At 41.1% G+C, this 25,736-nt stretch overlaps 1 protein-coding gene and 2 long non-coding RNA genes across 8 annotated transcripts in view; 1 reads left to right on the top strand and 2 right to left on the bottom strand.

The window, feature by feature from the left end:
• Positions 1 to 436: 436 nt before the first annotated feature.
• Positions 437 to 15,223, bottom strand: Gm34155. Of its 4 annotated transcripts, none has more exons than XR_876342.2 (5): positions 15,192 to 15,223; positions 6,903 to 6,970; positions 5,165 to 5,289; positions 3,774 to 3,854; positions 437 to 538 (listed from the first exon to the last, which is right to left on the bottom strand). It is a non-coding gene; the product is annotated as a predicted gene, 34155 (long non-coding RNA). The 4 variants fall into 4 exon arrangements; XR_385133.3 differs by having other exon boundaries at positions 14,995 to 15,216; XR_876341.1 differs by lacking the exon at positions 15,192 to 15,223 and adding an exon at positions 14,601 to 14,759.
• A 2,675-nt stretch (positions 15,224 to 17,898) lies between these two features.
• 1700102H20Rik (RIKEN cDNA 1700102H20 gene) lies at positions 17,899 to 19,938 on the bottom strand. 2 transcript variants are annotated; one of them, NR_045302.1, is made up of 3 exons: positions 19,858 to 19,938; positions 19,081 to 19,241; positions 17,899 to 18,219 (listed from the first exon to the last, which is right to left on the bottom strand). It is a non-coding gene; the product is annotated as an RIKEN cDNA 1700102H20 gene (long non-coding RNA). The 2 variants fall into 2 exon arrangements; NR_045303.1 differs by lacking the exon at positions 19,081 to 19,241.
• Positions 19,939 to 19,965: 27 nt separating this feature from the next.
• Positions 19,966 to 25,736, top strand: part of Tfb1m (transcription factor B1, mitochondrial) — a 38,547-nt gene continuing 32,776 nt past the window's right edge. Inside the window, exons 1-2 of one of the 2 annotated variants that reach the window (XR_385130.3) lie at positions 19,966 to 20,181; positions 22,679 to 22,830. Coding sequence is in view for 1 of the 2 variants with exons in the window: in NM_146074.3 (NP_666186.1) it covers positions 20,049 to 20,181; positions 22,679 to 22,830 (285 nt within the window). In the remaining variant the exon portion in view is untranslated. The remainder of the gene's footprint in view (positions 20,182 to 22,678; positions 22,831 to 25,736) is intronic. The other variant, NM_146074.3, reaches the window with a different exon arrangement.

Raw genomic sequence — 25,736 nt, 5'->3', positions numbered from 1 at the left:
CAGCACACTATAATCCATACACTAAGCCATTAGTCTCCCAGGCCCTACTGAGACAGTGGAATCCTATTTTGAACATACAAACACTTTCATTATGACATGAACCCCGAGGTAATCACTAATATTAATTTAACATTAATAATATACAAAGTAAGCATCAAATTGACATAAATTAGAGATTACTATATAATGATGTGCTAATTACATTAGAACATTTGTTTATTTGTTGCTATGGAAATTTCATAATTAACTGCTATTAAATTTTTTGGCTTGTTCCATATCTATTATTTCTAGATTTGATTTTTTAAATTATTGTGATTAAGAATTCAAATACTATCTCATATTATGCTTAATAATTTAATTTATATTATTTATTCACAATGATTTTATGTTTGTATAATTGTAATTAAGGAGAAGTATATAATATACTAACCTCAAATTCTCTTCTTCCACTTGTGGAGTAGGAACCCTTTCTAACTCCCACACATAGGTGTCCTGTGGGCCAGGAGTAGTTATGACCCCTGTGATGATTCCATCAAGCCTGTGAAAAGGATGCTATTATCACCTCCTTACAGGCATCGAGCAAGAAACTGAGAATGCTAAACAATTTGTTCAACATTGTAGAACTAGAAAGTCGTACAGGTAAGCTGCAAATAATCTTTGCAAGAGCTCATCTAGGTGGCTCAGCTCCATGACTGTTAAGACTGTCCAACTGACTGGCAAGCTCTACAGTCATGGGTTTAGACATCCTCTGGAGATGACTGGGGTGGGTTCTACATTTTGTTACCTGGGGTGAGAAGATCCTCTCTAAATGTGAGTGGCACCACTCTGTGACCTAGAATCTAGAGTAAATAAAAAGGAGGGAGCTTAAACACCAGCATGGATTGCTCCCTGCTACTTGACTGCAGATACCATGAGACTAGCAACCTCAGTTGCTACTCTACACTTCTTGCTATAAAGATGAGCTGTCTCCTCAAACTGAGAGACAAAGCAAACCCTTCCTTCCTCAAGTTGTGTTCCTGGTGTATTTTGTCACAACAAGAAAAGTACCTAACACACATCCTCAACAGAACTGCCCTTCCATTCTTGTATGAATGGATGTCGTTGTGTTGTTGATGTTACTGACTGGTAAGACAACAGAAGTCAAACACATTTCTTCCGGAAGGTTCCATGGTGGCACTAGGAAAGGGTTGCAATTAACAAACGGGGTATTCAATTGGTGTAAGAGCAGCCCAGATGAAGCATGGCAAGTTATAACTCAGGGTTATTGGCAGGGAAGTAGACATAATAGAATAACAGCAAAAAGGGTTGGTATCTGCCTAGCTCTTGTACTTTAAAGGCTTATTATAAGCATCAAGGTTTGTGTCTTTTATCTGGGGACTGATTGATCAAAGGCAGGGTAAAACCCCCAATTGAGATTAAATATTTACTACAACACTGGGCTACTTTATGCTTTAGCTGCAACCCCACACCTGGATCTGCTTTGACAAGAGGCCTTAATGTTGGGGGTCTGATTCTTCATCTGTAAGATGCTAATAGCACTGGCTTTCCTCAAAGGCCACCTCCTCCTATTGCACTCATGAAAGCCCCCACTCCCTTCCGTGATTGTGCGTTTGCCCCTGTGTCTCCCCATGGATGGACCTGTGCCACATCATGTCACTGTGCTTCTCCTTCATTACATCCTGCATGTTTCTCCAGAGACTTCATCACAAGCAGTGACTGAGGACTGACGGACAGAGGACTGACGGACAGCTGTATAATACGAATTGATGCCCACTGGTGGATGCCTGTCCCCACAGTGTTCTGAAAGCCTTGTACAGGGAGTGCCCACAGCTGCTCTGTTCAGCTTAGCACAGAACACAGGTCACTAAACTCCTGGTAAATAGTGGAAAGAATTGCAGAGCTCTGAACAAATTTACTAAAACTTTCTCAGTTTCCCTTTGTTCAACTGTAAAACGGTGGTAATAACAGTACGGGACTGCAAAGTCTTTGTAGTATCTGCTATTTAAAGCACTGAGCAGGGCAGGCACTTGGTACATGGTAGTTATCCATGCTGATATTTCCTACAACATACTATAGGCTTCAGGAATTTATCCCTATTTTCAAATAGCTCATCATCCCACAAAAAGAAGAGGAAGGGGAAGAGGAAGAGGATATCCACATAGGCTGTTAGAACTCTTCAAGGTAAGGCATAGTAAATTAGCCCACAAGACCCCTGGCCTAAGGCAAAAACAGAAGCAGCTAATATTCAGGTCATCTTTTGTCTTATATCTCCCCAGGAACTCTGAGGAGCCCCATAGTCTCAGCCACAAGCAGGGCATCTCAGAGAGGATTAACTAAACCTTACCTCTTTGGTGTCCACTTCCTAGACTCTACCTGGGAGAAGCCATGTCTTTCTCTTTCCATGCCCTTTAAGATGGTGGTGGTGGTGGTGGTGGTGGTGGTGGTGGTGGTGGTGGTGGTGTGTGGGTGGGTATACCTGTACATTCCTACAAAGAAATTAAAGCTCTTTGAAGGCAAAGGTTGTCTATAGAATCAGTTGTTTACCATTCTGTTGGCTTGCCTCATTTAACTGATATACGTATTCAGAGGACCCGAGCCATGGGCCTCCTAAAGACCCTGTGTATGCCTACCAAAGACAAAAGAGTGATGGGGTCAAAGGCAAGTGGATCTGAGAGCTGGAGGCTATTGTAGTCTGCATAGTGAGTTCAGCTGCATCAGTGAGTGAAGGAATAAGTGAATGTGTGAGTGAATAAATGAATGAATGAATGAATGAATGAATAGGACATGAGATCTCATAAAAATGGCAGACTGAGTAGGATCAGCAAGAACAAGCGGACTGCAAGTAGAGGCAGTACATGAATCTAGAACATCCTCATATTCAGAATGTTTCTAAATAGATCAAAGAAAGTGGAGCCTCCCAAGAGGCACCTCACGGCTCTGTACTCCTCAGCTTCCTTGTATTGTACCTACAGCCTCCACCCCAGAGCTGCTTTGATATGAGGTCTTTAAACGTTGGGGGGAAATGTCTTAACTGCTGTCTGAGTCTTCTTCCGTAAAATAGAGCTAGTGGCACTGACCTTCTTCATAGAGCTATTGTGTAGGATAATTAATTAATGATTGCAGAAGCCATTGAAAGTGTGACATAAATGCTAAGCATTATTTCCATACAGTCTCTGCTGACTGTTCCCAACACACTCAGATCTCAGTGCCTTTGATCTGTGGCAGTCCCCTGAAATGGAGCAAATGCTGCTTTTGTGTCGTCAGGTAAATGCATAATGAATGGGCTTCATTGTTAAAGGTTACTTAACGGTATCACTTTTTTTTTTTAAATGGGCACAGAACTATATAAGCTCATAGTTACTGTGTCAGAGGGAGAGAAATGAGACAGCTAAGGCCACCAGGACATTGAGACCCAAGCCATGGCCCTCAGAAAGACCTTGTATATGCATACCAGGAAAGAGACAAAGAGTGATGGGGTCAAAGGCAGGTGACTTTCTGTGAGTTTGAGGCTAGTGTGGTCTACACAGTGAATTGCAGGCCAGCCATGGCTTCATAGTGAGATCCTGTCTTTGATGATGACAATGATGGTGATGATGATGGTGACAATGACAATAAAGGAATAACAAAGAAAAAAACAGATGGGGAGCTGAACAGAGTCAATGGTAGAAAGAAGCAGGCTGTAGCCCACATAGGCTCCTGCAGTCAGATTTCTGTATATTGTACAAGAAATGGTGTGTGAACTCGGGAGTGGGAACTGTGTCACCATTCTCTACCTCAAGCCTCTGGGTTTCCTCCTTTGTGCTCAGCGGTTCTTCCATGGGGAAGATTGTGTTTGTCTTCTCACATCGTCTCTGCTGAAGATAGAGGAGGACAGGGCTGAAGTTGCAAAGCTTTTACTCTCCCCAGAGTCTCCTCCTGAGTTGTCTTCACAGATAGATAGGTAGGTAGATAGATGATAGATAACAGGCATACAAATGATAGGTAGATAGATAGATAGATAGATAGATAGATAGATAGATAGACAGACAGACACATAGATAACAGATATACAAATGATACATACATACATAGATAGATAGATAGATAGATAGATAGATAGATAGACAGACAGACACATAGATAACAGATATACAAATGATACATAGATAGATAGATAGATAGATAGATAGATAGATAGACAGACAGACACATAGATAACAGATATACAAATGATACATACATACATAGATAGATAGATAGATAGATAGATAGATAGATAGATAGATAGACAGACAGACACATAGATAACAGATATACAAATGATACATAGATAGATAGATAGATAGATAGATAGATAGATAGATAGACAGACAGACACATAGATAACAGATATACAAATGATACATACATAGATAGATAGATAGATAGATAGATAGATAGATAGATAGACAGACAGACACATAGATAACAGATATACAAATGATACATAGATAGATAGATAGATAGATAGATAGATAGATAGACAGACAGATAACAGATATACAAATGATACATAGATAGGTAGATAGATAGATAGATAGATAGATAGACACATAGATAACAGATATACAAATGATACATAGATAGATAGATAGATAGATAGATAGATAGATAGATAGATAGATAGATAGATCCATCAATAGATACATAAAATGGCCCCATCTCAGTGCCAGGGAGAACTTTAATCCCACCTCTCACCCCAAAATTCCAAACAAAAGATTGATGCCCAGGTGAAAACCACTTCAAAGAAAAGAAAAGGGCTCAAAAACTATAGATTGCTTTATTTGATTGAATAGCAAAAAAGAAAAAAAGAAAAGTACAATCAAAAAAGTACAAAAGAAAATGGAAAAGTACAATCCTCTTAAATGGTCCCTTCTAGTTTAGACTAAATAAGTAAATAACTAAGTAAACAAACAAACAAACTGCGATCTGGAGAAAGGTCAAGCAGCTAAGCCATCCGGTTCTTACCAAGGTGCCAGCACATAGGAGGAAAGGTCTCCTAACAAAAAGAGCTGAGGAAACTGGATACCCACACATGCTCTGCCTCTGACCCAACAGAAAAATCAACCCAAAAATATGTTAATGACATTAGCATAAGACCTGAAGCCTTAGGATTGCTACACACATGAAACATTTCCAGACTCACATGTAAGTAGTGGCCTTCTTGATGGGATTATAGACGCTCAGAAGGTAACAAAAGGAGATGACCAATCAGGTTGCATCAAATAATGGACGTCTGTATGGCCAGGGCAGCAATCAACGGTGAGAAAACTATAGACAGAGAAGAAAATCTTTGCCAGATGTTCACGAATATTCTAGAACACACGAAGAACTCAAAAAATTAAACACACACAAAAAAATGTAATCTGTTCAACAAATGAGCAAATGGACCTAACCTACAGGTCTCAAAAATATATAAGTAAGTGGTCAACAAAGGTGTTAAATTGTCCAACGCTGTTAGCCAGCAGGGAGCAGCCAATCACCACTATCTGGTTTCCACCTCATCCCAATCAGATTGGCAGCCATCACAAAGTTAACAACAGATGCTAGCATGGCGTTGGAAAAAGGAAGTCTTATGCACAGCTGGTGAGAACGTAAATTACCACAGCCAATATGAAATCAACATGAAGGGGTTCCCTTAACAACTAAAACTACATCGCCCATAGGACCCAGCCTTACCACTTCTGTGTGTCTACCCCCGCCCCAAAGAATCAACTTATTATAGCAATATCGACAGATGCATATTTGCCACAGCACTATTCATAACTGGAAAATTACAGAATCCACACAGGTATCCTTTGACAGACAGAGGATAAAGAAATGGAGTTGGTTACCAGAGGGAAGACTTAGTGGGTGGAATTGTTTGCCATGGAGCCTGATAACCTGAATCCAGTGAGACCCTTGGACCCAAAAGTTGTAGTGAGGAGACCACTTTCTCTGACCTCTACATCTTCACAGTGATGTGTTTTCGCACTCACAAATAAATAAACATAATCTTTATTTAAGAAATTCTTTTCTCCATTCATATAGAACAACGGATCTATGTTGTTTGCAAGAAAATGGATGGAACTGAACGTTGCAATGTTAAATGATATAACCTAATCCTGAGATGGAAGTAAAAGGGTGTAAAAGGGAAAGAGAGGGTGGGGAGGGAGGATAAAACTCAAGAGGATGCACATAATAAAAGCACATTAAATGCACGTGTGGGCATGTCACAGCAAAACTTATTTTTCAATTAATATATGCTAAAAACAAAAGAAGAAAACAGTCTATTTGTGTTTGGATTTTAGAAATATAGCCTATATTTTGTAATCCTCCGGGCTAAATCTTTGATTGTTAGAACTAATCTTTAAATCATATTATTTTTTTAAAACCTACATAGATTTACGATGTACTCCTCTCCATATATTCTGTTAAATAATACCCAAACACAGCTGTCATATATAACCCTCTACGTTTCACTGCCTTGACGACAGGGATTTTATTTCTGTTAGTTGGCCTTGCCCTTTACTGTCATTCCCCTGTAATTGTGGTTTTCTGCCGACCTGCTTTTATTTCAGCTCCCTTTTGAAAATCTTCCTTGACTATGCTTAGTTAATTCAAAGTTTGGAACGGTTGGCGAATGGCGAATGGGACAAAAAAACCTTCCACGACGTGGGACAATATCGCCACCCAGTGGCTAAAATGGGCTTCCCTCTCTGCATCCTTCCAGATTTTTCCCTTCGGCTTTTCATATCATTTCTCTAAAGAACAGAAATGTCCTTAAAGAAGGTACCGCCCTGTCCCGGCACTTTGCAGAAAAGTAAACTACAGAAAGTAAACTACACTTGCCTTTGTAATCGGGCCCAAGATGCCACACTAAGACCAATATTCATGACACCTACGTTTTTGACAACAGCTGCTCCAAGCTGGAGGTGACCTTCAGGATTCACGTGCCCTCGGGAGATGGAAACTGAGGTACAGAAAAGGAAAATGACTTCTTGATGTCCATGAAGATGATTAAACAGAATTACAACTAACCTTCTTTCATGCTTCGCTTATAGTTTATTGTTAATTTTCCTATTAGGCTAATTCCATTTTAAAGGTTTTATTCCCACCCCACCTCCAACAGTATTCCAGGTTTTAAGAGGTGGGGGACCACAGTAAATGAACATAATCTAGGTATTTTAGATGCTTTTATTTGATAATAGTTTTTGTCCCCACATTGTCTTCGGTTCCCCTCTCCATCGTCTTCAAAGCCATCTCAAGAAAAAAGCAAGATCAATAATACTGAAGTGCCTTCATCGCGCTAAGTGATTCTGAGTTCCTAAACAAGCCGGATTCAAACAATATAGTAGAAGTGGTGCAGCTTTGCTGACACCACGGTCCCAGGATCCCCCAAGTTCATTTGCAACTGTGGTTCTAGGCAAACAACACCTCCCACCTCCCCACCCCCACCTATCACCCTCCCCACCCCCTCTACTCTCCCCACCCCCACCACCAACCTCCAACACTGTTTTACTGGACAGAGGTATGAGGAGCCTCCCCAGCTTCTGTTTGGATATTCTGGGGTGAATTGCTTTGTTGCTTTGTTTCAGTGCCTTTTCTAGCTGCTCTACATACTCTAACCCTTTAACCACATAGAAGCAGCCTTTGTTCCGGTGTCCAGCACCTGCACTGCCACTCACTGAAGCCCAAAACCTCAAGGAAGTAATAAATGAGCACCACCACGTCCACACACTCCCCGTGTGACTTTAAGAATACACATGACTGTATTGTAAAGGAGCTGTTTTGCCTCAGCATCCTCAGAGGCTGACTCTCCTTGGCAAATGGCAGGTTGAGCCAAAAGCATTATGAAGTAGGAATGTCAAGGCGTTTTCCTTTAACCAGCATTTCAGGACTCTGGGGAAGGTCCTAAGAAGTTACCCACAAGAATGTGTCTTTATAAACCATGCAAAGGTTTTTTTACTCAGCATCAGCTAAGACCACCATCTCATTCCAGGTTGTAGACTGTTGGAACTGAAGCCATTAGGAATCCGGCTGAGGGAGGAATTCACTACAAACATTCACTTTTACCAACATTTGGGAAGATGTCTTAGAGAACTTCAGCAAAATGACTTCGAAAGAATAGATTTGATTTGAATGGATATAGAGCACCCCCTTCCTGCTCTATTCTGTAATTTAAAGAACGGGGAGAAATTTTAAATAAAAAGTAATGGGGTAAGAAATAAAAATAAGCCGGGCGTGGTGACGCACGCCTTTAATCCCAGCACTCGGGAGGCAGAGGCAGGCAGATTTCTGAGTTCGAGGCCAGCCTGGTCTACAAAGTGAGCTCCAGGACAGCCAGGGCTATACAGAGAAACCCTGTCTCGAAAAAACAAAAACAAAAAAACCCCAAAAAAACAAGAAATAAAAATAATAGGGTAGATAATAAAAATCAATAGAAATTTCATCTAGATCAGTAAATTGCAACACAAATATTCATCCCTTAGAATCCAGGAGCCAACTTCATATATATATATAAATTATATATTATATTATATATCACACAGCTATATGATTATAATAAAATATATTATAAATATAATATCAATATCAAAACCTGAAAGAAATTTATCATAAAAAAATTTGGCTGTTATTTGGAGATGTTATATTGTGATTTTGCTATTGGATATTTATTATTTCATGTGATTTCTTGTCTTATTCCAAATAAATATTGGCTTTGACACTTAACCTAGTATTTGTAATTTTGAATTATCTTTCTTAAAGGAAACCTTAGTTGTATAAGTTCCCAGGCCATTTCTATCCAGGCTTCCTTAGACAGGGAAGGGGGTGTGTTAGGGCTTTCTCCTACAACAGGAAAAGAAGATTAACATGCCAGAAAAGAATATTATCATGAGACGCCCCCCATAGGCAGAGCATATGAGAGAGCGGACAATAAGTCACTCTATTTTATAGTAAAATTACATTAAGAGCATATACAATTTAACAGTTACCCAACTTCAACATTGTCTAGTGAGCTGAACTATAGAATCTTCACAAACTTTAAAAAAAGAAAAAGGGTGTCATACAAGTTACAAAGATGACCATTGTAAATGAAGAAAAACCACCAGGCCTCACAGGACAATGGGACATGGCCTAATTTTTAGGCTTACAGATTAATGATAAAAATAAGACACTGTTTTACAAAGCAGAGGTCACAACCTACTATTAAGCAGCAAAAAATTGAATATAATAAATAATAACAGCCATTTTATATTAAAGAAGTGATTAAAATAGAGTCATTTAGAAACTAGAGGGCATCACAACACAGACCATTTATGAGATTTTTCTCTGTAGGTGTGTGGGTCTGGGGCAGGAGCTGTGTGACTTTTGTGGAGGTTTGAATAGGAATGGCTCCCCCTGACTCCTATGTTTGAATGTTGGCCCATAGGGAGAAGCACTATTAGGAGGTGGTCTTCCTGAATGAAGTCACTTTGGGGTTGAACTTGGAGGTCTCCTAGCCTCAAGCTACACCCAGTGTGACACACAGTCCCCTTCTGCTGCCTGTGGATCAAGATGTAGAACTCTCAGCTCCTCCAACACCAAGTCTGCCTGAACACTACCATGCTTCTCTCCATAACGATGATGGACTGAACCTCTGAACTGTAGGCCAGCCCCAATTAAATGTTTTCCTTTATAAGAGTTGTGTGGTCATGGTGTCTCTTCACAGCAATGAAACCCTGAAACAAGGTTGTGTTGTACAGGGTGTCTTTTACTGTCTGAAGTATACATAGAAGAGACACAGGAGTGTCTTCAGATTAAAGCATGAGAAAGTAAAAATGACAAGAAAGTTTAAGAAAGCTCAGGTGGGCAATTTATAGGAGTTATTTATGAATATGTTGGAACTTGGGAGGCATTTTGCCTATAGAAATTCTAGGTTAAGCAGTGATTTAATTGTTGGATGGAACCACAAAAGCCTTTTAAATTCAAATAGAGTATAAATTGTGATGTGACAGAGATTGGGTACAATATGGTATGATTAATATAATATGACTGTCATGATGAAGTATAATGCGATATAAATGAGCTATCACAGAGCTCATAGCCCTAACCCAGTACTCTCCTTCCTCACCCTCACCACCTCAGATTCATGATTCCCACACAGAATTATTTGAGCGATTATCTAAAAACGACAAGGCCTCAGCCACAACACGTATATGCATTTCACAAACATTTGACGTTTTATAATGATAGTCTGAGGCTTCGTTATTTTGCATTGCCACTTGATTTGATAGGTTGTATTTGTAACCTTAAGCCATTCTGACAGATAAGAAGCGCTAACACTTCTTCATGATCTTCCCTTCAAAAAGAACAAGAAAGGTATTAAATGAACCGAAATGAACATTGCTTTATAACTGGGCAGCAGTTATGTCAAGTGACTTATTTGTTTTAAGATTTAGCATTTGTAATTCTATCCTAGGCTAACTCTCTGGTGTTAAAATTGTCAATGCCTCTAAATAATGAAGCCAGAGAAGAAAGTGCTGTATGCAACAGACAAGCTTAATAAAAATCTGCAGAAGAGACAGTCATCTTTCATGAGCCCCATAGAACACTAAATGAGGGTGTAATTCTCTGAGCTTATTTTGTCATATGTTACAATAAAAATAAGGGAGCTGCATCTGAACATGCGTTTGATTTCAATACCAGCGGAGTATTGATTTCAACACTCTACAATTTGTGATGATTATATATGGCTAGCTGTATATCTTCTGGCTGAGCATATTTAGAAAGGAAGAAGAAAGGGGGAATAACACTAATGAATTGCTTTCAACTTGTGGACCACACTGTATTTGGTCCATTGCTACATCCACTCTAGTAGTGACTCGCATTACAGGTTTAGAAACCTGGAAGCAGTCCTGAGGCAAAGAGTTTCAAGGAAACTTAGCCTCCTGGAACCTTGGCATTCCCATAGCTAGGATGCCCCAGATTTGTTCCTGCAATATTGTGGAAGGTCTTGCATGCTTTCTTACAGTATTTTATTGGATAAGAGTTAAAAGTCTCAAGGCAAGCTTAGCAAAGTATATTTAGAATCTTCATTACAGTCAGGTATGGCAGACTACATTGCATATTGGAGGCAAGTTGGTGAATTCTTTTGACAAATGGAGATTCCCTACAGATACTTAAAAGAACAGCCAAGTTACACTCATTTGCAAGAATTTACCAAGGCCTAAAAAATAGGGGGGTTGTGGTATTGCCTTATTCATGAGAAGGTCTGCTAGAGCAGAACCCCCTGGTGCTAGCCCAAAGGAACAGCATAATCAGGTATTTACTAAGAACCCCTGGTGGTGGGTTTAACAATAGACAACCCTGGGCTCCATTCTAAGTGGTAAATGAGGCCAGGTCCCCACCATATTTTGATGTATGCATTCCTTTTGTTTTGTGTCACTGTAACTCAGTGGATGTGTCCACCTGGCTTTTCTTGTTTTTTCTTCTGTATAAAAAAGTCTGGTTTTCATTTGGACATTACATTCAGATTCAATACACTTTCTCATGTCGCGTCAGTTTGTCACCCCATTCCTGCCGACTCTATGCCCATCTGTCCAGAGACTCCGATTCACGCGGATTGAGGAGGGCCCACTGAGCCCGGTCCATGGCAGGCCATTACGTGCATTATCTTAGAAGTCAAACAAAATGCGCAAGGCATGCTTTGTAAAGCTGCAAGGTATCCATCACCCTGTTCACATCACAGTTAAAGAAACTACATCCATTTTCCATGGCTGCTGCATCGTATTATGACAAACCTAGTAACTCTAAACAGCATGAATATATTGTCTCATGATTCTAGAGTTGAGCAGTCTGAAGTAGGTCTCACTTAACAAAGAAGTCAAGTTGTCAACAGCAAGCATTCCTTCTTAAAGACTCAAGCTGGAGAATCCTGGGATTTTCCAGCCACTTTAAGCTTCCAGTATCTTGAAGGCATGGTGTCCTAGTTAGGGTTACTATTGCTGTGACAAAACGCCATGACCAAAAGCAATTTAGGAAAGAAAGGGTCTCTTTGATTTGTCCTTCCACAGCACTGTTCATTATTGAAGGAAGTCAGGACAGGAACTCAATCAGGGAAATGAAGTCTTGAGAAGTCTACAGAAACCTGGAGGCAGGAGGTGATACAGAGGGGTGCTGCTTATTGGCTTACTCACCCTGGCTTGCTCAGCCTACTTTCTTACAGAAGCCAGGGTTAGCATTCCAAGGGTGGCCTAACCAACAGTGAACAGGGCCTTCCCCAATCAATCACAGATTAAGAAAGTGCCCTATAGGCTAGCTGCCCCAAGCCCCACCTTATGGAAGCATTTTCTCAATTGAAGTTCCCTCTGCTCTGATGACTCTAGTTCCAGTCAAGTTGACACAAACCTATCTAATATGCATGGCTATCTTGGCCTTAGCCCTTCTCTATCTTCAAAGCCAGCACCGTTGGGCAGAATCATTCTTGTGAGAATTTCTCTTTTGCTTCTGTTTTCTAATTCTTTCTTCCACTTTAAGGACTCTTATGATTTGTTGGGTTTACTTCAATAATTCAAGATACTCTTTCTCTCTTAAATTCAATTCATCGGACACAACTTCTGGGAATATACCCAAAGGGCTCTAAATCCTACCAAAGAAGTTCTTACATATCCATGTTTATTGCTGAACTGTTCACAATAGCTAAGAAATGAAATCAACCTCTGTGTCCAGCAGCAGAAAAGTGAATAAAGCAAACGAGGTAAACACACACAGACGGTTTTATTTGGCCATAAAGAAGTCATGATGAAGTCATGAGACATCTGCAGGAAAATCGATAGAGCTCAAAATTATTATATAAAGTGAAATAAGCCAGACTCAGAAAGACAAAGACTGAATGTTTTCTCTCATGTACAGATCCTAGATTTTAGTGTGTATGTGTGTGTGTGTGTATCTGCCTGTGTATGTTTGTGTGTGTGCATATGTCTGTGTGTGTGTTTGTATGTATGTCTATATGTGTGTCTGTGTGTGTAACTGTATGCATGTCTGTGTGTTTTCGGGTGTACATGTCTGTGTGTGTGTTTGTGTGTATGTCTATATGTCTGTCTGCGTGTGTGCCTGTCTGTATGTCTATATGTCTGTCTGTGTGTGTGCCTGTCTGTATGTCTATATATCTGTCTCTGTGTGTGCCTGTCTGTATGTGTCTGTGTGTGTATTTCTGTATGCATCTCTCTTTTCCCCCCGTGTGTTTATGTTTGTGTATCTGTCCCCCCTGTGTGTATGATGTGGTGTGTGTATGTGTGTATGTGTCTGTCTGTCTGTGTGAGAGAGAGGGGGGTGGAAACAAACTAGTCAGCTGAAGAATAGAAGGTGATGGTTCCAAGCAGACAATACAGCCTGATGCAAGAAGAGAGAGGAGAGCTTGGTATGTTTGATAATGTGAGAAAACAACATGAGAGTCTCAGTTTATCAGAGAGATGGATCTGATAAGGTGAGAGAAGGGGGTTTAGGCCTTGGCAATGTACTAGGCTCTTCCTTTAAATGCAATGGGAGGCCCCCTGTAGGTGGGTGACTTAGCTTATGCTTTTAGGGTTGTTTTGCTGTTGGATATAACAAGGTTGTAGAGCAAGAAGACAGAAGCTGTTGCAGAAACATGAGTGATGACACCAGCAGTGCAAATTCGAGTCAGGTGCAAGCTCTGCTATCCTAACCAGACTTCGGGAGTTGATAATAATATGGGATACAGGGGTTGAGGGGACAGATGGGTTTTTCAATTGGAGGATGGCTTACTGTGTGGGAAAGTTTATGGGGAGACAAAGTTTCATGGAGAGAAGAAATCATTCCAAAAGAATCTTGGACCATGTCTTAGTTATGGCTTTGTTGCTATGAAGAGACACTATGACACATCATGGCAGGATGCATGGCAGCATCCAGGCAGACAGACACAGTACTGGAGAAGGAGCTGAAAGTTCTATATCTTGATCCACAGGCAGCAGAAGGAGACTGTGAATCACACTGGGCATAGCTTGAGCATATAAGACCTCCAAGCCCACTCCCATAGTGACATACTTCCTCCAGCAAGGTCACATCTACTCCAACCAGGCCACACTTCCTATTAGTGACACTTCCTATGGGCCAAGCACTCAAGCATATTGAGTCTATGGGGGCTGTTCCTATTAAAACCAGCATAGACTGAGAAATCATATGACTAAGACAGCAAGAAAAGCCTGCACATAGATGGGGAAAAGATGTGCAGTTGTTACAGCCCTTTGGAGAACAGGCAGCTTCCAAGAGTCCTGGCGAGTCAGCCTAGAGTGAAGGTGAAGTGGACACAGTCAAGCTCAAACCCCTCTGTCAACAGTCAGGTGAACCAGGGCACTCAGCTTCTCTCTGTTTCAATCCCATTTGTAAATGAGGGCATTCTGATCATGTTGAAAAGTTAGCGTTAAACTGCAAGACTGTAGTTGGATCAGTGAAAAATGGCTATAGCTCATCCAAACGCCCTTTCTTGGGATTTCTAATCATGCTACTGGGCTCACTAAGAGAGATGTCTGGGAGACATTAGTTTGCTACCTCTCATTGGATTAGATTGCAGGGTCAGGACCAATGACAGCCTTCTCAGTCACCTTGTCTTGCCTCTCTTAGTCCCACAGACTGAGCTGCTGACAAGCAGAGGCAGTAGAACAACAGTTGGAAGGACAGTTGAGCAGTCAGTGGGCTGGGCTGTGAAGGCAGTAAGGTGGGCCAGCATTATGACAGCTATAGAAGAAACAGATGGACAGTTGTTCAGGAGTAGCCAGGGCAGGCAGAAAAAGAAAAGAGGAAGGAGAGAGATGACAAGAGAGACTGGAAGACAAAAGGCTGGAAGGAGTCAGAAAGGATAAACTGGGATGTGGTCATCAGAGAAGCTCCAAAGAGCTGTTAAATCTCTAGAACCAGCACTGAGACCCTGCAACAGCTGTGACACTGGCTAAAATTATGGGCTGAGGATTCCCAACTTCATAGAGTTGCGATACTTACTGGCTGTGGCCAATGGCTGAGAGAATCCCAATACTTAAGCTTGTCTGGAAGCTACAACGTCAATAGCAAGAAAGGGATGAGGGAGCCCAGGTCCACAGAAGGACTTTAACTCTTATGGCACCAAGAGGCACAACACCCAAAGGCTGAAGAACTACAACACTAGAGGGCAGCACTTACAGACGCGCCCATCTACCTACCGCTGACAAAACCGCTGGGAGATGGGGTGAGGACGGGGAGAGAGGCACAGTTGGCAGAGACAAGCATTTGAAAGCTTCATCTTGTCTGCTCATGGTTTCTATTGGCAGACAAAGCAAAATGAGACCACTTCCCCCAGCTAGCTGACGGGTAACTCTCACAATAGAAAATAATCAGAACGTGTCGTCTATGTTTTTTACCCAAGCAACCGAAATTCATTGGGGACGAGGGCTTGAACTGTAGAGACAAGTGAAGAAAGTGGTAATCTATGGATGTTTGGGGAAAAGAAATTGTAGCAGGGCAGAGTAATGGGAACAGTCCACCAGCAGTCTGAAAAATCTAACCTCAAGTGGACCAAAGTGGAAATGAGAAAGAGCTCTGTGCCCCTTTCTCAAAAAAGTTGAGCAAGCCAGACTGGCGAGGTGGCTCAGCGGGTTAAGGCACTTGCCACCAAGTCTGACAGACTCAGTTCCCACAGAATTGACTCCTACAAGTAAGTTGTTCTCTAGTTTTGATGTCCACATGTGCACCATGATATGTACACAAGCACACATGTATGCACACACATACACACTCACACATACACTAAAAGTAGTTAATAAAAAATTAAGTCAAACAAATGTCCCCATCCTTTTTCCATCTGTATGTACCCCTCACTAGTTGGAAGAAAAGGAAATTAGTTGTTTCTCAGCAGGTACTGAGTTAATCCAACATCTCCTATAAACATCTTGCTCTGGATGTTGTGGGATGAGCAAGAACAAGGGAGTTGGGGCAGAAAAAAAGGAACAGTTGTGCCTGCTCACAGACCCCTCTCAGAGAGGAAAATAAGGATGCCCAGAGAAGAACATTTACTAACTGAACCCAGATTCCTAGTCATGCAACAATGGTCTCCACGTCACGTTTATAATAATTGGTAAATCTTCATTGCAAATGTATTTGTAGTTTTGAGTAATTTTGTTTGTGCTGAGGATTTTTGTCAATGAAATATTGTGGTTTAAAGGACAATAAAGGCATCTTGACAATGCCTTTATTGGTTGCTGGCTTATTGTTCATCCATGTAAGATTTGCTTTGTGTAAGGAAAAAAACAACTATTCATGTTCTCTAAGCCATCCTTAGTGAAAAGGCTGCCTGCCTTCATCACTTTGTTAGGATACTTGACAATAATTCACAGATATTTGAGGGCAATACGCAAGCTTCCAAATACTGCCCAGAATAGTGATAAATACCATAGTTTTCCAAAGCAGTATACTGGAGCACTGTCCCCTCAGGCAGAGTCTGTGCTACTCGCTGTGGGTTGCTCTGCTTCTTAACTGCAGCCTGCTCAGAATTATTAAATTTTTTTCTTCTTCCCTCAAGGTAGGGCATGAGCTTCCTTTGTGAACAATGGGCATCAAACTGCCATTTAAAAAAAATTAAATGTGTGGTAAGTACAGTCCTTAATGTTTCTCCAGAGCATTGAGTCACGTTATAGAATTATAAAATACTACCAGAAAAGGGCACTCCACATAGCAAAACAGACATTTTATAAAGTTCAATTTGGCAATTCCAAACCACATTTAATTTTCTCTGAAAAATCCCCACATGACAGGAAGATATTGGTCTTTGTGGCTTTCATATCTCTTCCAGGGAACTACCAAATGACAATCGTTTGGAATTAGCATTTTTCCCATAGACAGACACTAAATTACTTATATCAATAAAGTCACATACGCAATTTCATTAAAATAAAAACCTAAAATAAAGTTTCCTGTATTGCTATGCTGGGATTCATGCAAATCAGAAATCCACAGCATACTTCAGTATGAATCTCTTGTAGTACTCCATCTTCACAGATAGGTGGGGCCAGCAATTTCTGTTTTAATTATAATATTTTAGCATATTAAAATCTGTATCTAGATGAAGCAGATACTTCAAAGCTTCAAAACTGATGAAACTGCACAGCTCTCTTTTAAGGGATAATATACGACTAAAACACCCCCTGCTGATTTCACAGGCTTTTGCAGGGAGTTATGCATAATTTTCTGAAATTCAAAGGCTTAAGATCAGATATTTATGATGATAAAAACTAGATCTCAAGAATTATTAAAACCTTGGAAGACTTTCCTAAGATGGATTTTTTTATTTCATTCAATAATTATTTAATACAAGGTTAATAAAAAAACACAGTAGAATCAAAAGATGTGAATTTTTGACTCAGCTCTAGCACTTACCAGCAAGGGAAAGTGACTGGATGCCTTTGTGAAACTTCAATAAAGAATTTAAATGAGAACTAAATGAAATGGCCCGGGACATAGCTTTGTAAATGGGACACAATATAACAGACAAAGATCAGTAAAGATGGCACGATGAAGTCCTAGTTAGACCCAGGTATGACTTCTTAGAAATCTAACATGCTGCTTATCATCACTGGAATACTTTGGTTGATATCACTGCTTTTAAAAGTTCATGTGACTACATCCTGGGTCACCTGAACATCTTTCTTGAGATTGACATACAGTGTGTGCAGTTTTGGCAATCTTAGTGCCAAATGATTTGACTTCAGTTGTTTCCCAAGCTAATAAAAAAGCAGAAACAGACACACTCGATATGTTCTCCCTTGTGATAGATTTTTAGCAGATTTGTTTGAAACCAGAGAATTCTACTATATGTGATACACTACAACACGAATGAGTTGAACTAGAAATGAATCCAGACAACAGAAAGAGTAGTGATTTTTATGGCATCTTTATTATAAAATAATAAAGCCATGTGTGTTGGTTTGGTGGGTTTGCATATTTTTATTGTGTGATTTTAGTAGTCATATGAAAACTGTAGATCTAAGTCTACACCTAATTTCATATTTCTATACATTTAAATAACACAAAATGAACATGTTAATTAACTTAAAATAATTTCAGTTGATACAGTATTTGAGAAGCTTGGCTACTGAACTTGGAACTTGAAACGTGAAGAACTCGGGGTATCTTCTCTAGATGCATTGCTGGTGACCCTGGGTAGGTTGAATGACTGTACTTGCTGGTATTTCTTCCCTGCAGTATAGGAATAATAACATTTCCAAAGGAACACAAAGGTAAAAAAACAAACAAAACAAAACCTACCAACCATCCAAACAAAGCCCAATTGCCTGAATAGACACCTTCTAGGTATAGTGTTTTATGGAGAATATTATCTCTGAATCAAATATCAAATCAAAGTTTTTTTATGACACTTTGGGGAATTGCCACCACATTCTCACTTTCTAAAAGAGATACATCAGTCAGCCCATGGTTTCTGCTGATCTAGCAACCACTAAAGTGGATATGTGGACTTTTTACTTCTCCACACGGCCCAGAGTGGTCTGGTTTTACATTAGCTTTTTTTTTTTTTTTTTTTTTAAACTACCAGAACCATAAACGATGTGTAATTCACTTATAACCAAGTGAAATCAGACGGAAAAAAGTAAAAATCTTCCCACTTATGAAAAATATTTTAAAAGTTTTCATTTCTTTCTTGTGTTCTCAGACATCACAGGAAGACAGAACCTATTTGTCTTCTCTTGGTACTTGGATTTTAACCCTCAAATAGCCTTTCTCCATTGGATTCCCTGCCTGATGAGTAAGCCTTCCGTTTCCACTCTGAAGTGTGGGAAAGTGGCTGAACCGCCCCAAGTCTCACTTTCACCACTACGTAATAATAAAATCTACCCGAATCTGTATGGTAACAATTAGTGAGCGAATAATTCCAAACCACTCAGTTGTGAGACCTGGCACACATTTCTTTTAGTTGAGCTTTTTAAAAGAGCAACCCCTTTATGGTTCACTCTGAGAGCAGTGGAGAGACCACAATGCTTGCAGCATGAATGAGCTTTTAGAAAAAGCTTCAAAGGCTAAAAGAGTGGTCCTGATGCTGACCTTGCTGGCATTGCTTAAAAACAGCAGCCACCGCGCATGCACTAGACTACAGCTGGAATCTGTGAACTTCCAGCTTTACGAAATTCGTGGCCTCGCAGGGCTTTCTTGATCCTGTTTTAATCGGAAGTTAGCAATATGTGTCCTGTTTCGCAAGACTACACCTGAGAGATTTAAAAGGGAATATGAAATAGTAACAAGTGGTATCAAAAACACTTCTCGAAGTTTAAAGTGCTTAGCTCAAGAGACAAAATTACAGCATATTTAAAGACCCAGAATGGCTTTCATTCACCATTCTAAAATTAGGCAGCCCTTGGAATTCTTTCAAACAACTCCGGCCAGAAAATGGACATTGTTCAATGACAAGAAAAGAGAAATTATCTAGAGACACAGTTTAGTTGGTTACGGTTAGCTTTTTGCTTTACTTGAGTCAGTTGGTCTCTTGCTATTGGTTAAAGCTGGGGTGCTGTTAACGGGCTGGCATTCAGCCATTTGCTCTAAAGTCTAAGTCTTAAACTCGGTTTTCAGCAGGCTTACCTTAAATAAGCCTATAGTTCTCTATGGAACTAAGTTCTGAAAGAAGTAATGGACGCGAAGAAATAAAAAGTATCTAGCCTACGGGGGTGGGGCGGTAACCAGTCTACAAACAGCAAGCAACCAATCACCATCTTTCCTGCTACAAATCAAAAGTCAAGCCTTTGGAATGTCAAAGGCCTGCGGAGCCTCCCAGAGGTTACAAAGACCACGCCTCCTAGCCTCCGCCCCCTCTCCTCTCCCAACCTGCACCGCTTTCGGCCTGACGCGTCCTGAGCTCCCAGTACATACAGACTTCCTGTCAGTTTCGTCATTTCCGGCAGGTTTCTCCATCCAACCAGGTGGCCTCAGAGGCGGGCAGTCTTCTCCAAGGTCCCACCCCCTGCGCGCCGTGCACCTTTCCAGCCGCTGCGCGTGGCTGTGTATGTGGGTCTCTCATGGCTGCCTCGGGGAAGCTCGGCACTTTCCGCCTTCCCCCGTTGCCCACCATTCGGGAGATCATTAAGTTGTTCGGACTGCGAGCGGTGAAACAGCTTTCCCAGAATTTCCTCCTGGACTTGAGGCTGACAGGTGGCTGAGTCGTCAGTTCGCCCGGGTCTCCGTGGTGGGCGCGGCCGGGTGATGGAGCGGGTTGGGGCGGGCGGCTGTCAGTCAAGCGCTGCTCCTCCGGTCCTCGCGGGCTAGGGCGACGACTGGTCGACCGCTTTGCGGGCGGGAGATGTTTCCCGCGCGCTTTATGATGCGCCAACCTGCCTCTCGTTAGCCCGGCTCAGTAAAGCGCGTCTGTAAGCTCAGCACTCGAGGAGCAGAGGCAGGAGGATTGCCGCCAGTTAGAAACAGATGGACTCTTTCAAAAACGAAACCAAGAGAGTAAATAGGATAAACGTTCACTTAAGTCTAGGGATCCCTCTAGGGACTGGAGATTCGCTCTGTAAAGTCATACTAACCAAACGGCGCCTACAGCTACCTTGTGCCAATGCTGGGACCACCGTCCCAACAACAGCCCTGAGTTTGCAGTTAATAAGTTGACATTCTCCGGCTTCTTTAAAAATTACTTTTATGCGATTAAACTTATATAGGGTGAAGGTCACCAGTTTGACACCCATGTTTTGATGAGTTTTCACAGGTGTTTGTTGGTTTACTTACCACCCATGTCATAGTAATGCTCTCCTCTTGAGAATAAGATCCATCTGTTGCAAATAAAGGTGCTAGCTGACTGTTGGAGTACTTAGCATGTTAACCCCCTCAAGTTAAAAGGGTAAGTGTGTCATACACACACTCCGTCCCCAAAATCAATTTTGATTGCATGGACCACAAAGCATAAGTTACTTTTATTTCTTGTTTTTGGAGCCTTTATTCGACCCGTAGAATTTGGGTAAAACAGTTAACTCCACTTAAGTTTTCTCATCTCTTATTTGATAGAAAGGCCTACAAGGACCTTAGGATGCCTACTTTTAGATTCTTTGGTTCTAGCATCCTCTCCCAGTCATGCTAAATATAAGCACATGCTAAATATAAGCACCATTCTCTGCTGAAATGCAGTCTCCTATGTCTAAGGCTGGCCTCAAGCTCACTACATGGCAGGTGTTATTGAGTGTCTGGCCCTCCTGCCTTCTCCCAAGAACCGAAATGAAAAGCATATGCCACCATGCTCAGTTACTGATTGCTGACTGTGTAACCCAGGGCTTCACACATGCTAGGCAAGCACTCTTATCAGTTAATTGAATTACATCACCAGCCATTCAATTTGTTATCTATGTTCTCATGTGTGTCCCTGGAGTAAGTTCCAGATTCTTAGGTTCTCTATTCAGTCTTTGTGAGGGTGGGGGGTGGGGTGGGGGGAGGGGGAACCAGAGTGAAAGCAAATAAAGGTGCTTGTCCTAGAGAACTCAGGTGGAGCAGGGTTGAACCAGACTTAGGGGGTTGACACCTCGTCTATGTCTGGTTGCACTTAAGCGTTCCTGCAAAGTTTAAGAATGAAACCACTGCCCCACCTGTTGCTGCTTTCCATTTTCAAACTGAGTTCAGAATTCCCTGGTTTAATAAATGACTCTGATGCCCTCCGAGAGACCAGTTGGTAACTGGTAACCAAACAATGATTTGGTTTTAGAATCCCCACCTTGGTTCGAGGTCCTCTCCAGCCATTTGCTTTTCTTTATGACATTGTACAAATTAAACAATAGACAAGGACAGCGTGCAGTTCAGATAAATTATATTAGAGTGGTAGCTGCAGGAATTAGGTTAGGGCATGTACGTACCAAGACGCAAAGCTGGCTAGGGCTGCTGATTTCCTCACTGTAGCTGTACAATACTGTTTGGAAATACGTAAGCAACATTTTGCCTTTAAGTTTACCTAGATAGATAATAACCATCAACTGGGACTGTACAGTGACAAGAAGTGCTAGTATGTATTTAGTAACAAAATTTCCACCATCCAAGGAGGTGTGGGTTTTAATATCTTGCAGTTAATAAAAGCAGTCCATTGTGTTTTTTCCAGAGCGATGGTTAGTTACAGTGGCTACCTTTATGTGTGTGATTTCTTAGGTTCTGCCAACTTAAACTAACTGAACAGTTAGTAATTCCATCTTAACATGAGCATTTGCAAAGCTTAAAATTTCTGGTAGTAAATCAAACTTTTTTTTCTGGAAATGATGAAGAATTCAAATTTCAGAGTCTAGTGATGTGGGGACTTATCATGGTTGCCGTTCTGACCTCAAAATAACCAGAGGTGACATGGGGACTTTGTGCGTTCTCCTCTTTGATCCATGCCTGTGAGGATGGCAGAGTACAGGTGCAAGGAGTCCTGCACCTGCAAGGGCTGTAACGAAGGGCTGCATGGTCAGCCAGCAGGGCTTGGGCTGGTTGGTGAGGTAGTTAAGGAAATTGTCGGGATAATCCTCTTCAGGTAAGGAACTGGTGCAGTACAGTGGTATACGATATTGATAACTAGTATGTATTGGTTTCGAGTGAGAGCTAAAAATCAAGAGCGGCCATTGAGAATTCTTCCGAAGTTTACTGTGATAATAAAAGTAACTAAAACTTCTTTTTTGGTTTCTTTTAAACTTAGACAAGATTGTAAGGAAAGCTGGCAGTCTAGCAGATGTTTATGTTTATGAAGTGGGTCCTGGGCCCGGGGGAATCACAAGATCCATCCTGAATGCCAACGTTGCTGAGCTTCTGGTGGTTGAAAAGGACACTCGCTTTATCCCAGGGTTACAGGTGAGATGCTTAAAACGGGTCTTCTTTTCAACAGGCACAAACCAGGTGAAGTCTTGGACCATGATTCTAAAGTCCCCATGTTGACCAAGGACTGGGCAGGCAGTCCATCACACTGCAGCTCTCCAGGTCCTCGCTTGGGGCTTAGGGTTGTGTAGTCTACAGAAGTCCAGAAAGCTGCATTTGTACAGGAGTCCCCAAAAGGGCTGTTGCTCACAGCTTGAGCAAAACTGCTTTCCACATGAGTGCTAAATAAACTAACCATTTCTAAGCCATGCATATCAAAAAGCCATAAAAATACACGTAACGGTCAATAGCAGTAACCAATTGTCACCGTAATAGTGACCAATTGGCTGACTTGGAAGAACTTTACTTAGGCATTCCCCACACAAAACACTAAGAAGATAAATGCTAGCGCCTCATCAAGAGGAATTAGTTGGTTGAGTTTAAGCATTTTTTAGCGAGAGGATTTTTTTCGTATGAAGAAAGAAGTTGCACCAGGACTGTGTGAGTTTGAGAGATACTTCTGGGTGCAGTGTTAGACACATGGGCGTGTGGATGCTTCACCTTGACAGAGAGAGAGCATTGGAGTAAGTGTCTTCACGCTGCCTGTCACTGGCTGTCAGTAGACAATAGGCTTGTTTTGATTGTTCCAGGGACAATGTAAAACAAGGACTTGGAGATTAAAAAAGGCAGGTTTGAGGGTTTGAAGTAAGGGGATGTTGAAATTTTTAAAACATTGCAAACCCTAAGATGGACTATATCAGATATCTTGTACAGAAATTCCTCATAAAACACACTTGATGACTGCGTGGCCTTTGATTCCTGTATAATTCTAAAACTTTAAGAAAGCCCTGAGCTTTCGGCACATATGAGTAGCAATTTATTATGTGACTGTAACAGAAAGGTAAAACTATCCACGTCCTTCCACTTGAAAAAAAGGCAAATTGTTTTAAAACTAATATACACAAGTATTTATTGTATATGTTAGAATAGGTTGAGAAAATTTGTTTTAAAATCTAGGATTTTTGTGGGCACTTGGCTTCTGTAGAAACGTAGTGATTTTTTTTCTCACCTAGCTTCATCTAGTTTTCCTCTGTTAAATAATTGCATGATATGGAATTGTATCTAGTTGCCCGTCAGATTTCATTTCAGAGTGCTGACTTAATTTTGGGAGTGATACATGACTAATATTCCTGAACACATACGATATTTAATAGTGCTTTGTTTAAGAAGCACATCCCAGTTGTCAGAGGAATAAGAATATTGTTGGTTTGGGTGAGATTGTGTGATGACAAAGAGAAGCTGATGGAGGCTTTGTCATTCTCCATGTTTGTTCTTTCAGCTCCGTGGATACAGAGCACACGGACTCTCTCACCCTTCAAAGGGGCTTTTTAATCTCCCCATCTATGATACCCATCTTTCCCATTAATCAGAAGGTGAATAAAATCTATATTAATCTCCATATTAATTTACATAGTCTCCTCTGTTCATTAAACTAAAGCTGTCTGAAGACCAGCTATTAAAAGAGCAACCACCACCCTTCTCTTGTCACCCAGCACCATCCCTGGAGTCCCTGTCTCCTGTCACTCTGCCTTGTTAGTTCTGCCAGTCACTGTGCACACTGTGTCTATATTGCTCTTTTTGGTGCCTGTCCTGTCCCTGTGTAATGTAAGTAACACACGAATAAAGATCTGGGTCTTTATTTCTCAGTATCTCTACTACACAGCAGGCATTCAGCAGTGTCTCATGTGGGAGATAAAATGCTCATTGACTGTTGTGTATGTATCTTAGCTGACTAATTTTGATAGTAAAGTAAATAGTAACATTATCAGGAAGTTTTTTTACTGCTTTTTGTCTAAATATCAAAGCTAATCCAAGATAAATCACATGGAATATACATTTGATTTCTTAGCAATACCACAAGCAGCAAAAGGAATTCTTAGTGTCTTCCTTGCAGGAAAGGAACTTGCCTTAAGAAGAAAATGATGGGTACTAAATGATCAAACAGGCTGCTTTTTCCCGTAAAGAATGTTTCAATGTGTAAAGCTATGCTCTGTTAGATGTCCTAAATTAATCATGAAATTGACTAAAAGCAGAAATAGGTGATCTGTTTTAAGGATTCCATTTTAGTGGTTCCTAAGTTAATAAAATTACTTTTTAAAGAAAGTGTAATAATTTATAAAGTATCTTCTGGCTGAAAGTATGTCATTTGCAGCTTAATTCAGTTGTTACAGAATAATCATGAGGCTGCTGTAGGGGAACACAGTACCTGATGATAGTGTGTAGTGTCCCTTTTATGTGTTGGGAGGGTAGGGACACATGTTCAGTGTGTGAAAGCAGCACAGGTAGATTTTATGGTAAGGGACATTCATGCTCACCCCTGGATACAGGATTGACTTAGACTGTGTGACTTGTGTGTGCCTGTTGGTGGAAAATCCTATGTATTCTGCCTTGTTTTACTCATAGCATTGGTACTAGTATTTACTGAGTGCCCAACACTTGGTAAGCATTCAGTGAATCATGGGATTGTTACTAGAATTTAGTGAGTGCCTGACACTTGGTAAGCATTCAGTGAATCTTTTTGGTTTTCCAGACAGGGTTTCTCTGCATTGCCCCGGCTGTCTTGGAACTCAGTCTGTAGACCAGGCTGGCCTCAAACTCAGCAATCCGCCTGCCTCTGCCTCCTGAGTGCTGGGATTAGAGGCGTGCGCCACCACGCCCGGCTTTATTGAATGTCTGTGAACATCACATTATCGTCCCCATGTCTTGAGCAGCTGTGGGGGTTACGAGTTGATCCAGAGACTAAAACCAGCGGACTGTCTTCTGCTAATGTTGAACTGTACGCCCAGCGGACTGTCTTCTGCTAATGTTGAACTGTACCGCCCAGGTTGTGCATTCCCTGCCAT

This window comes from Mus musculus, chromosome 17 (genome assembly GCF_000001635.26).
Source record: "Mus musculus strain C57BL/6J chromosome 17, GRCm38.p6 C57BL/6J".
Classification (NCBI taxonomy): domain Eukaryota; kingdom Metazoa; phylum Chordata; class Mammalia; order Rodentia; family Muridae; genus Mus; species Mus musculus.
Note: the sequence above shows the minus strand (reverse complement) of the source record. Positions and strands in the feature narration are given on the sequence as shown.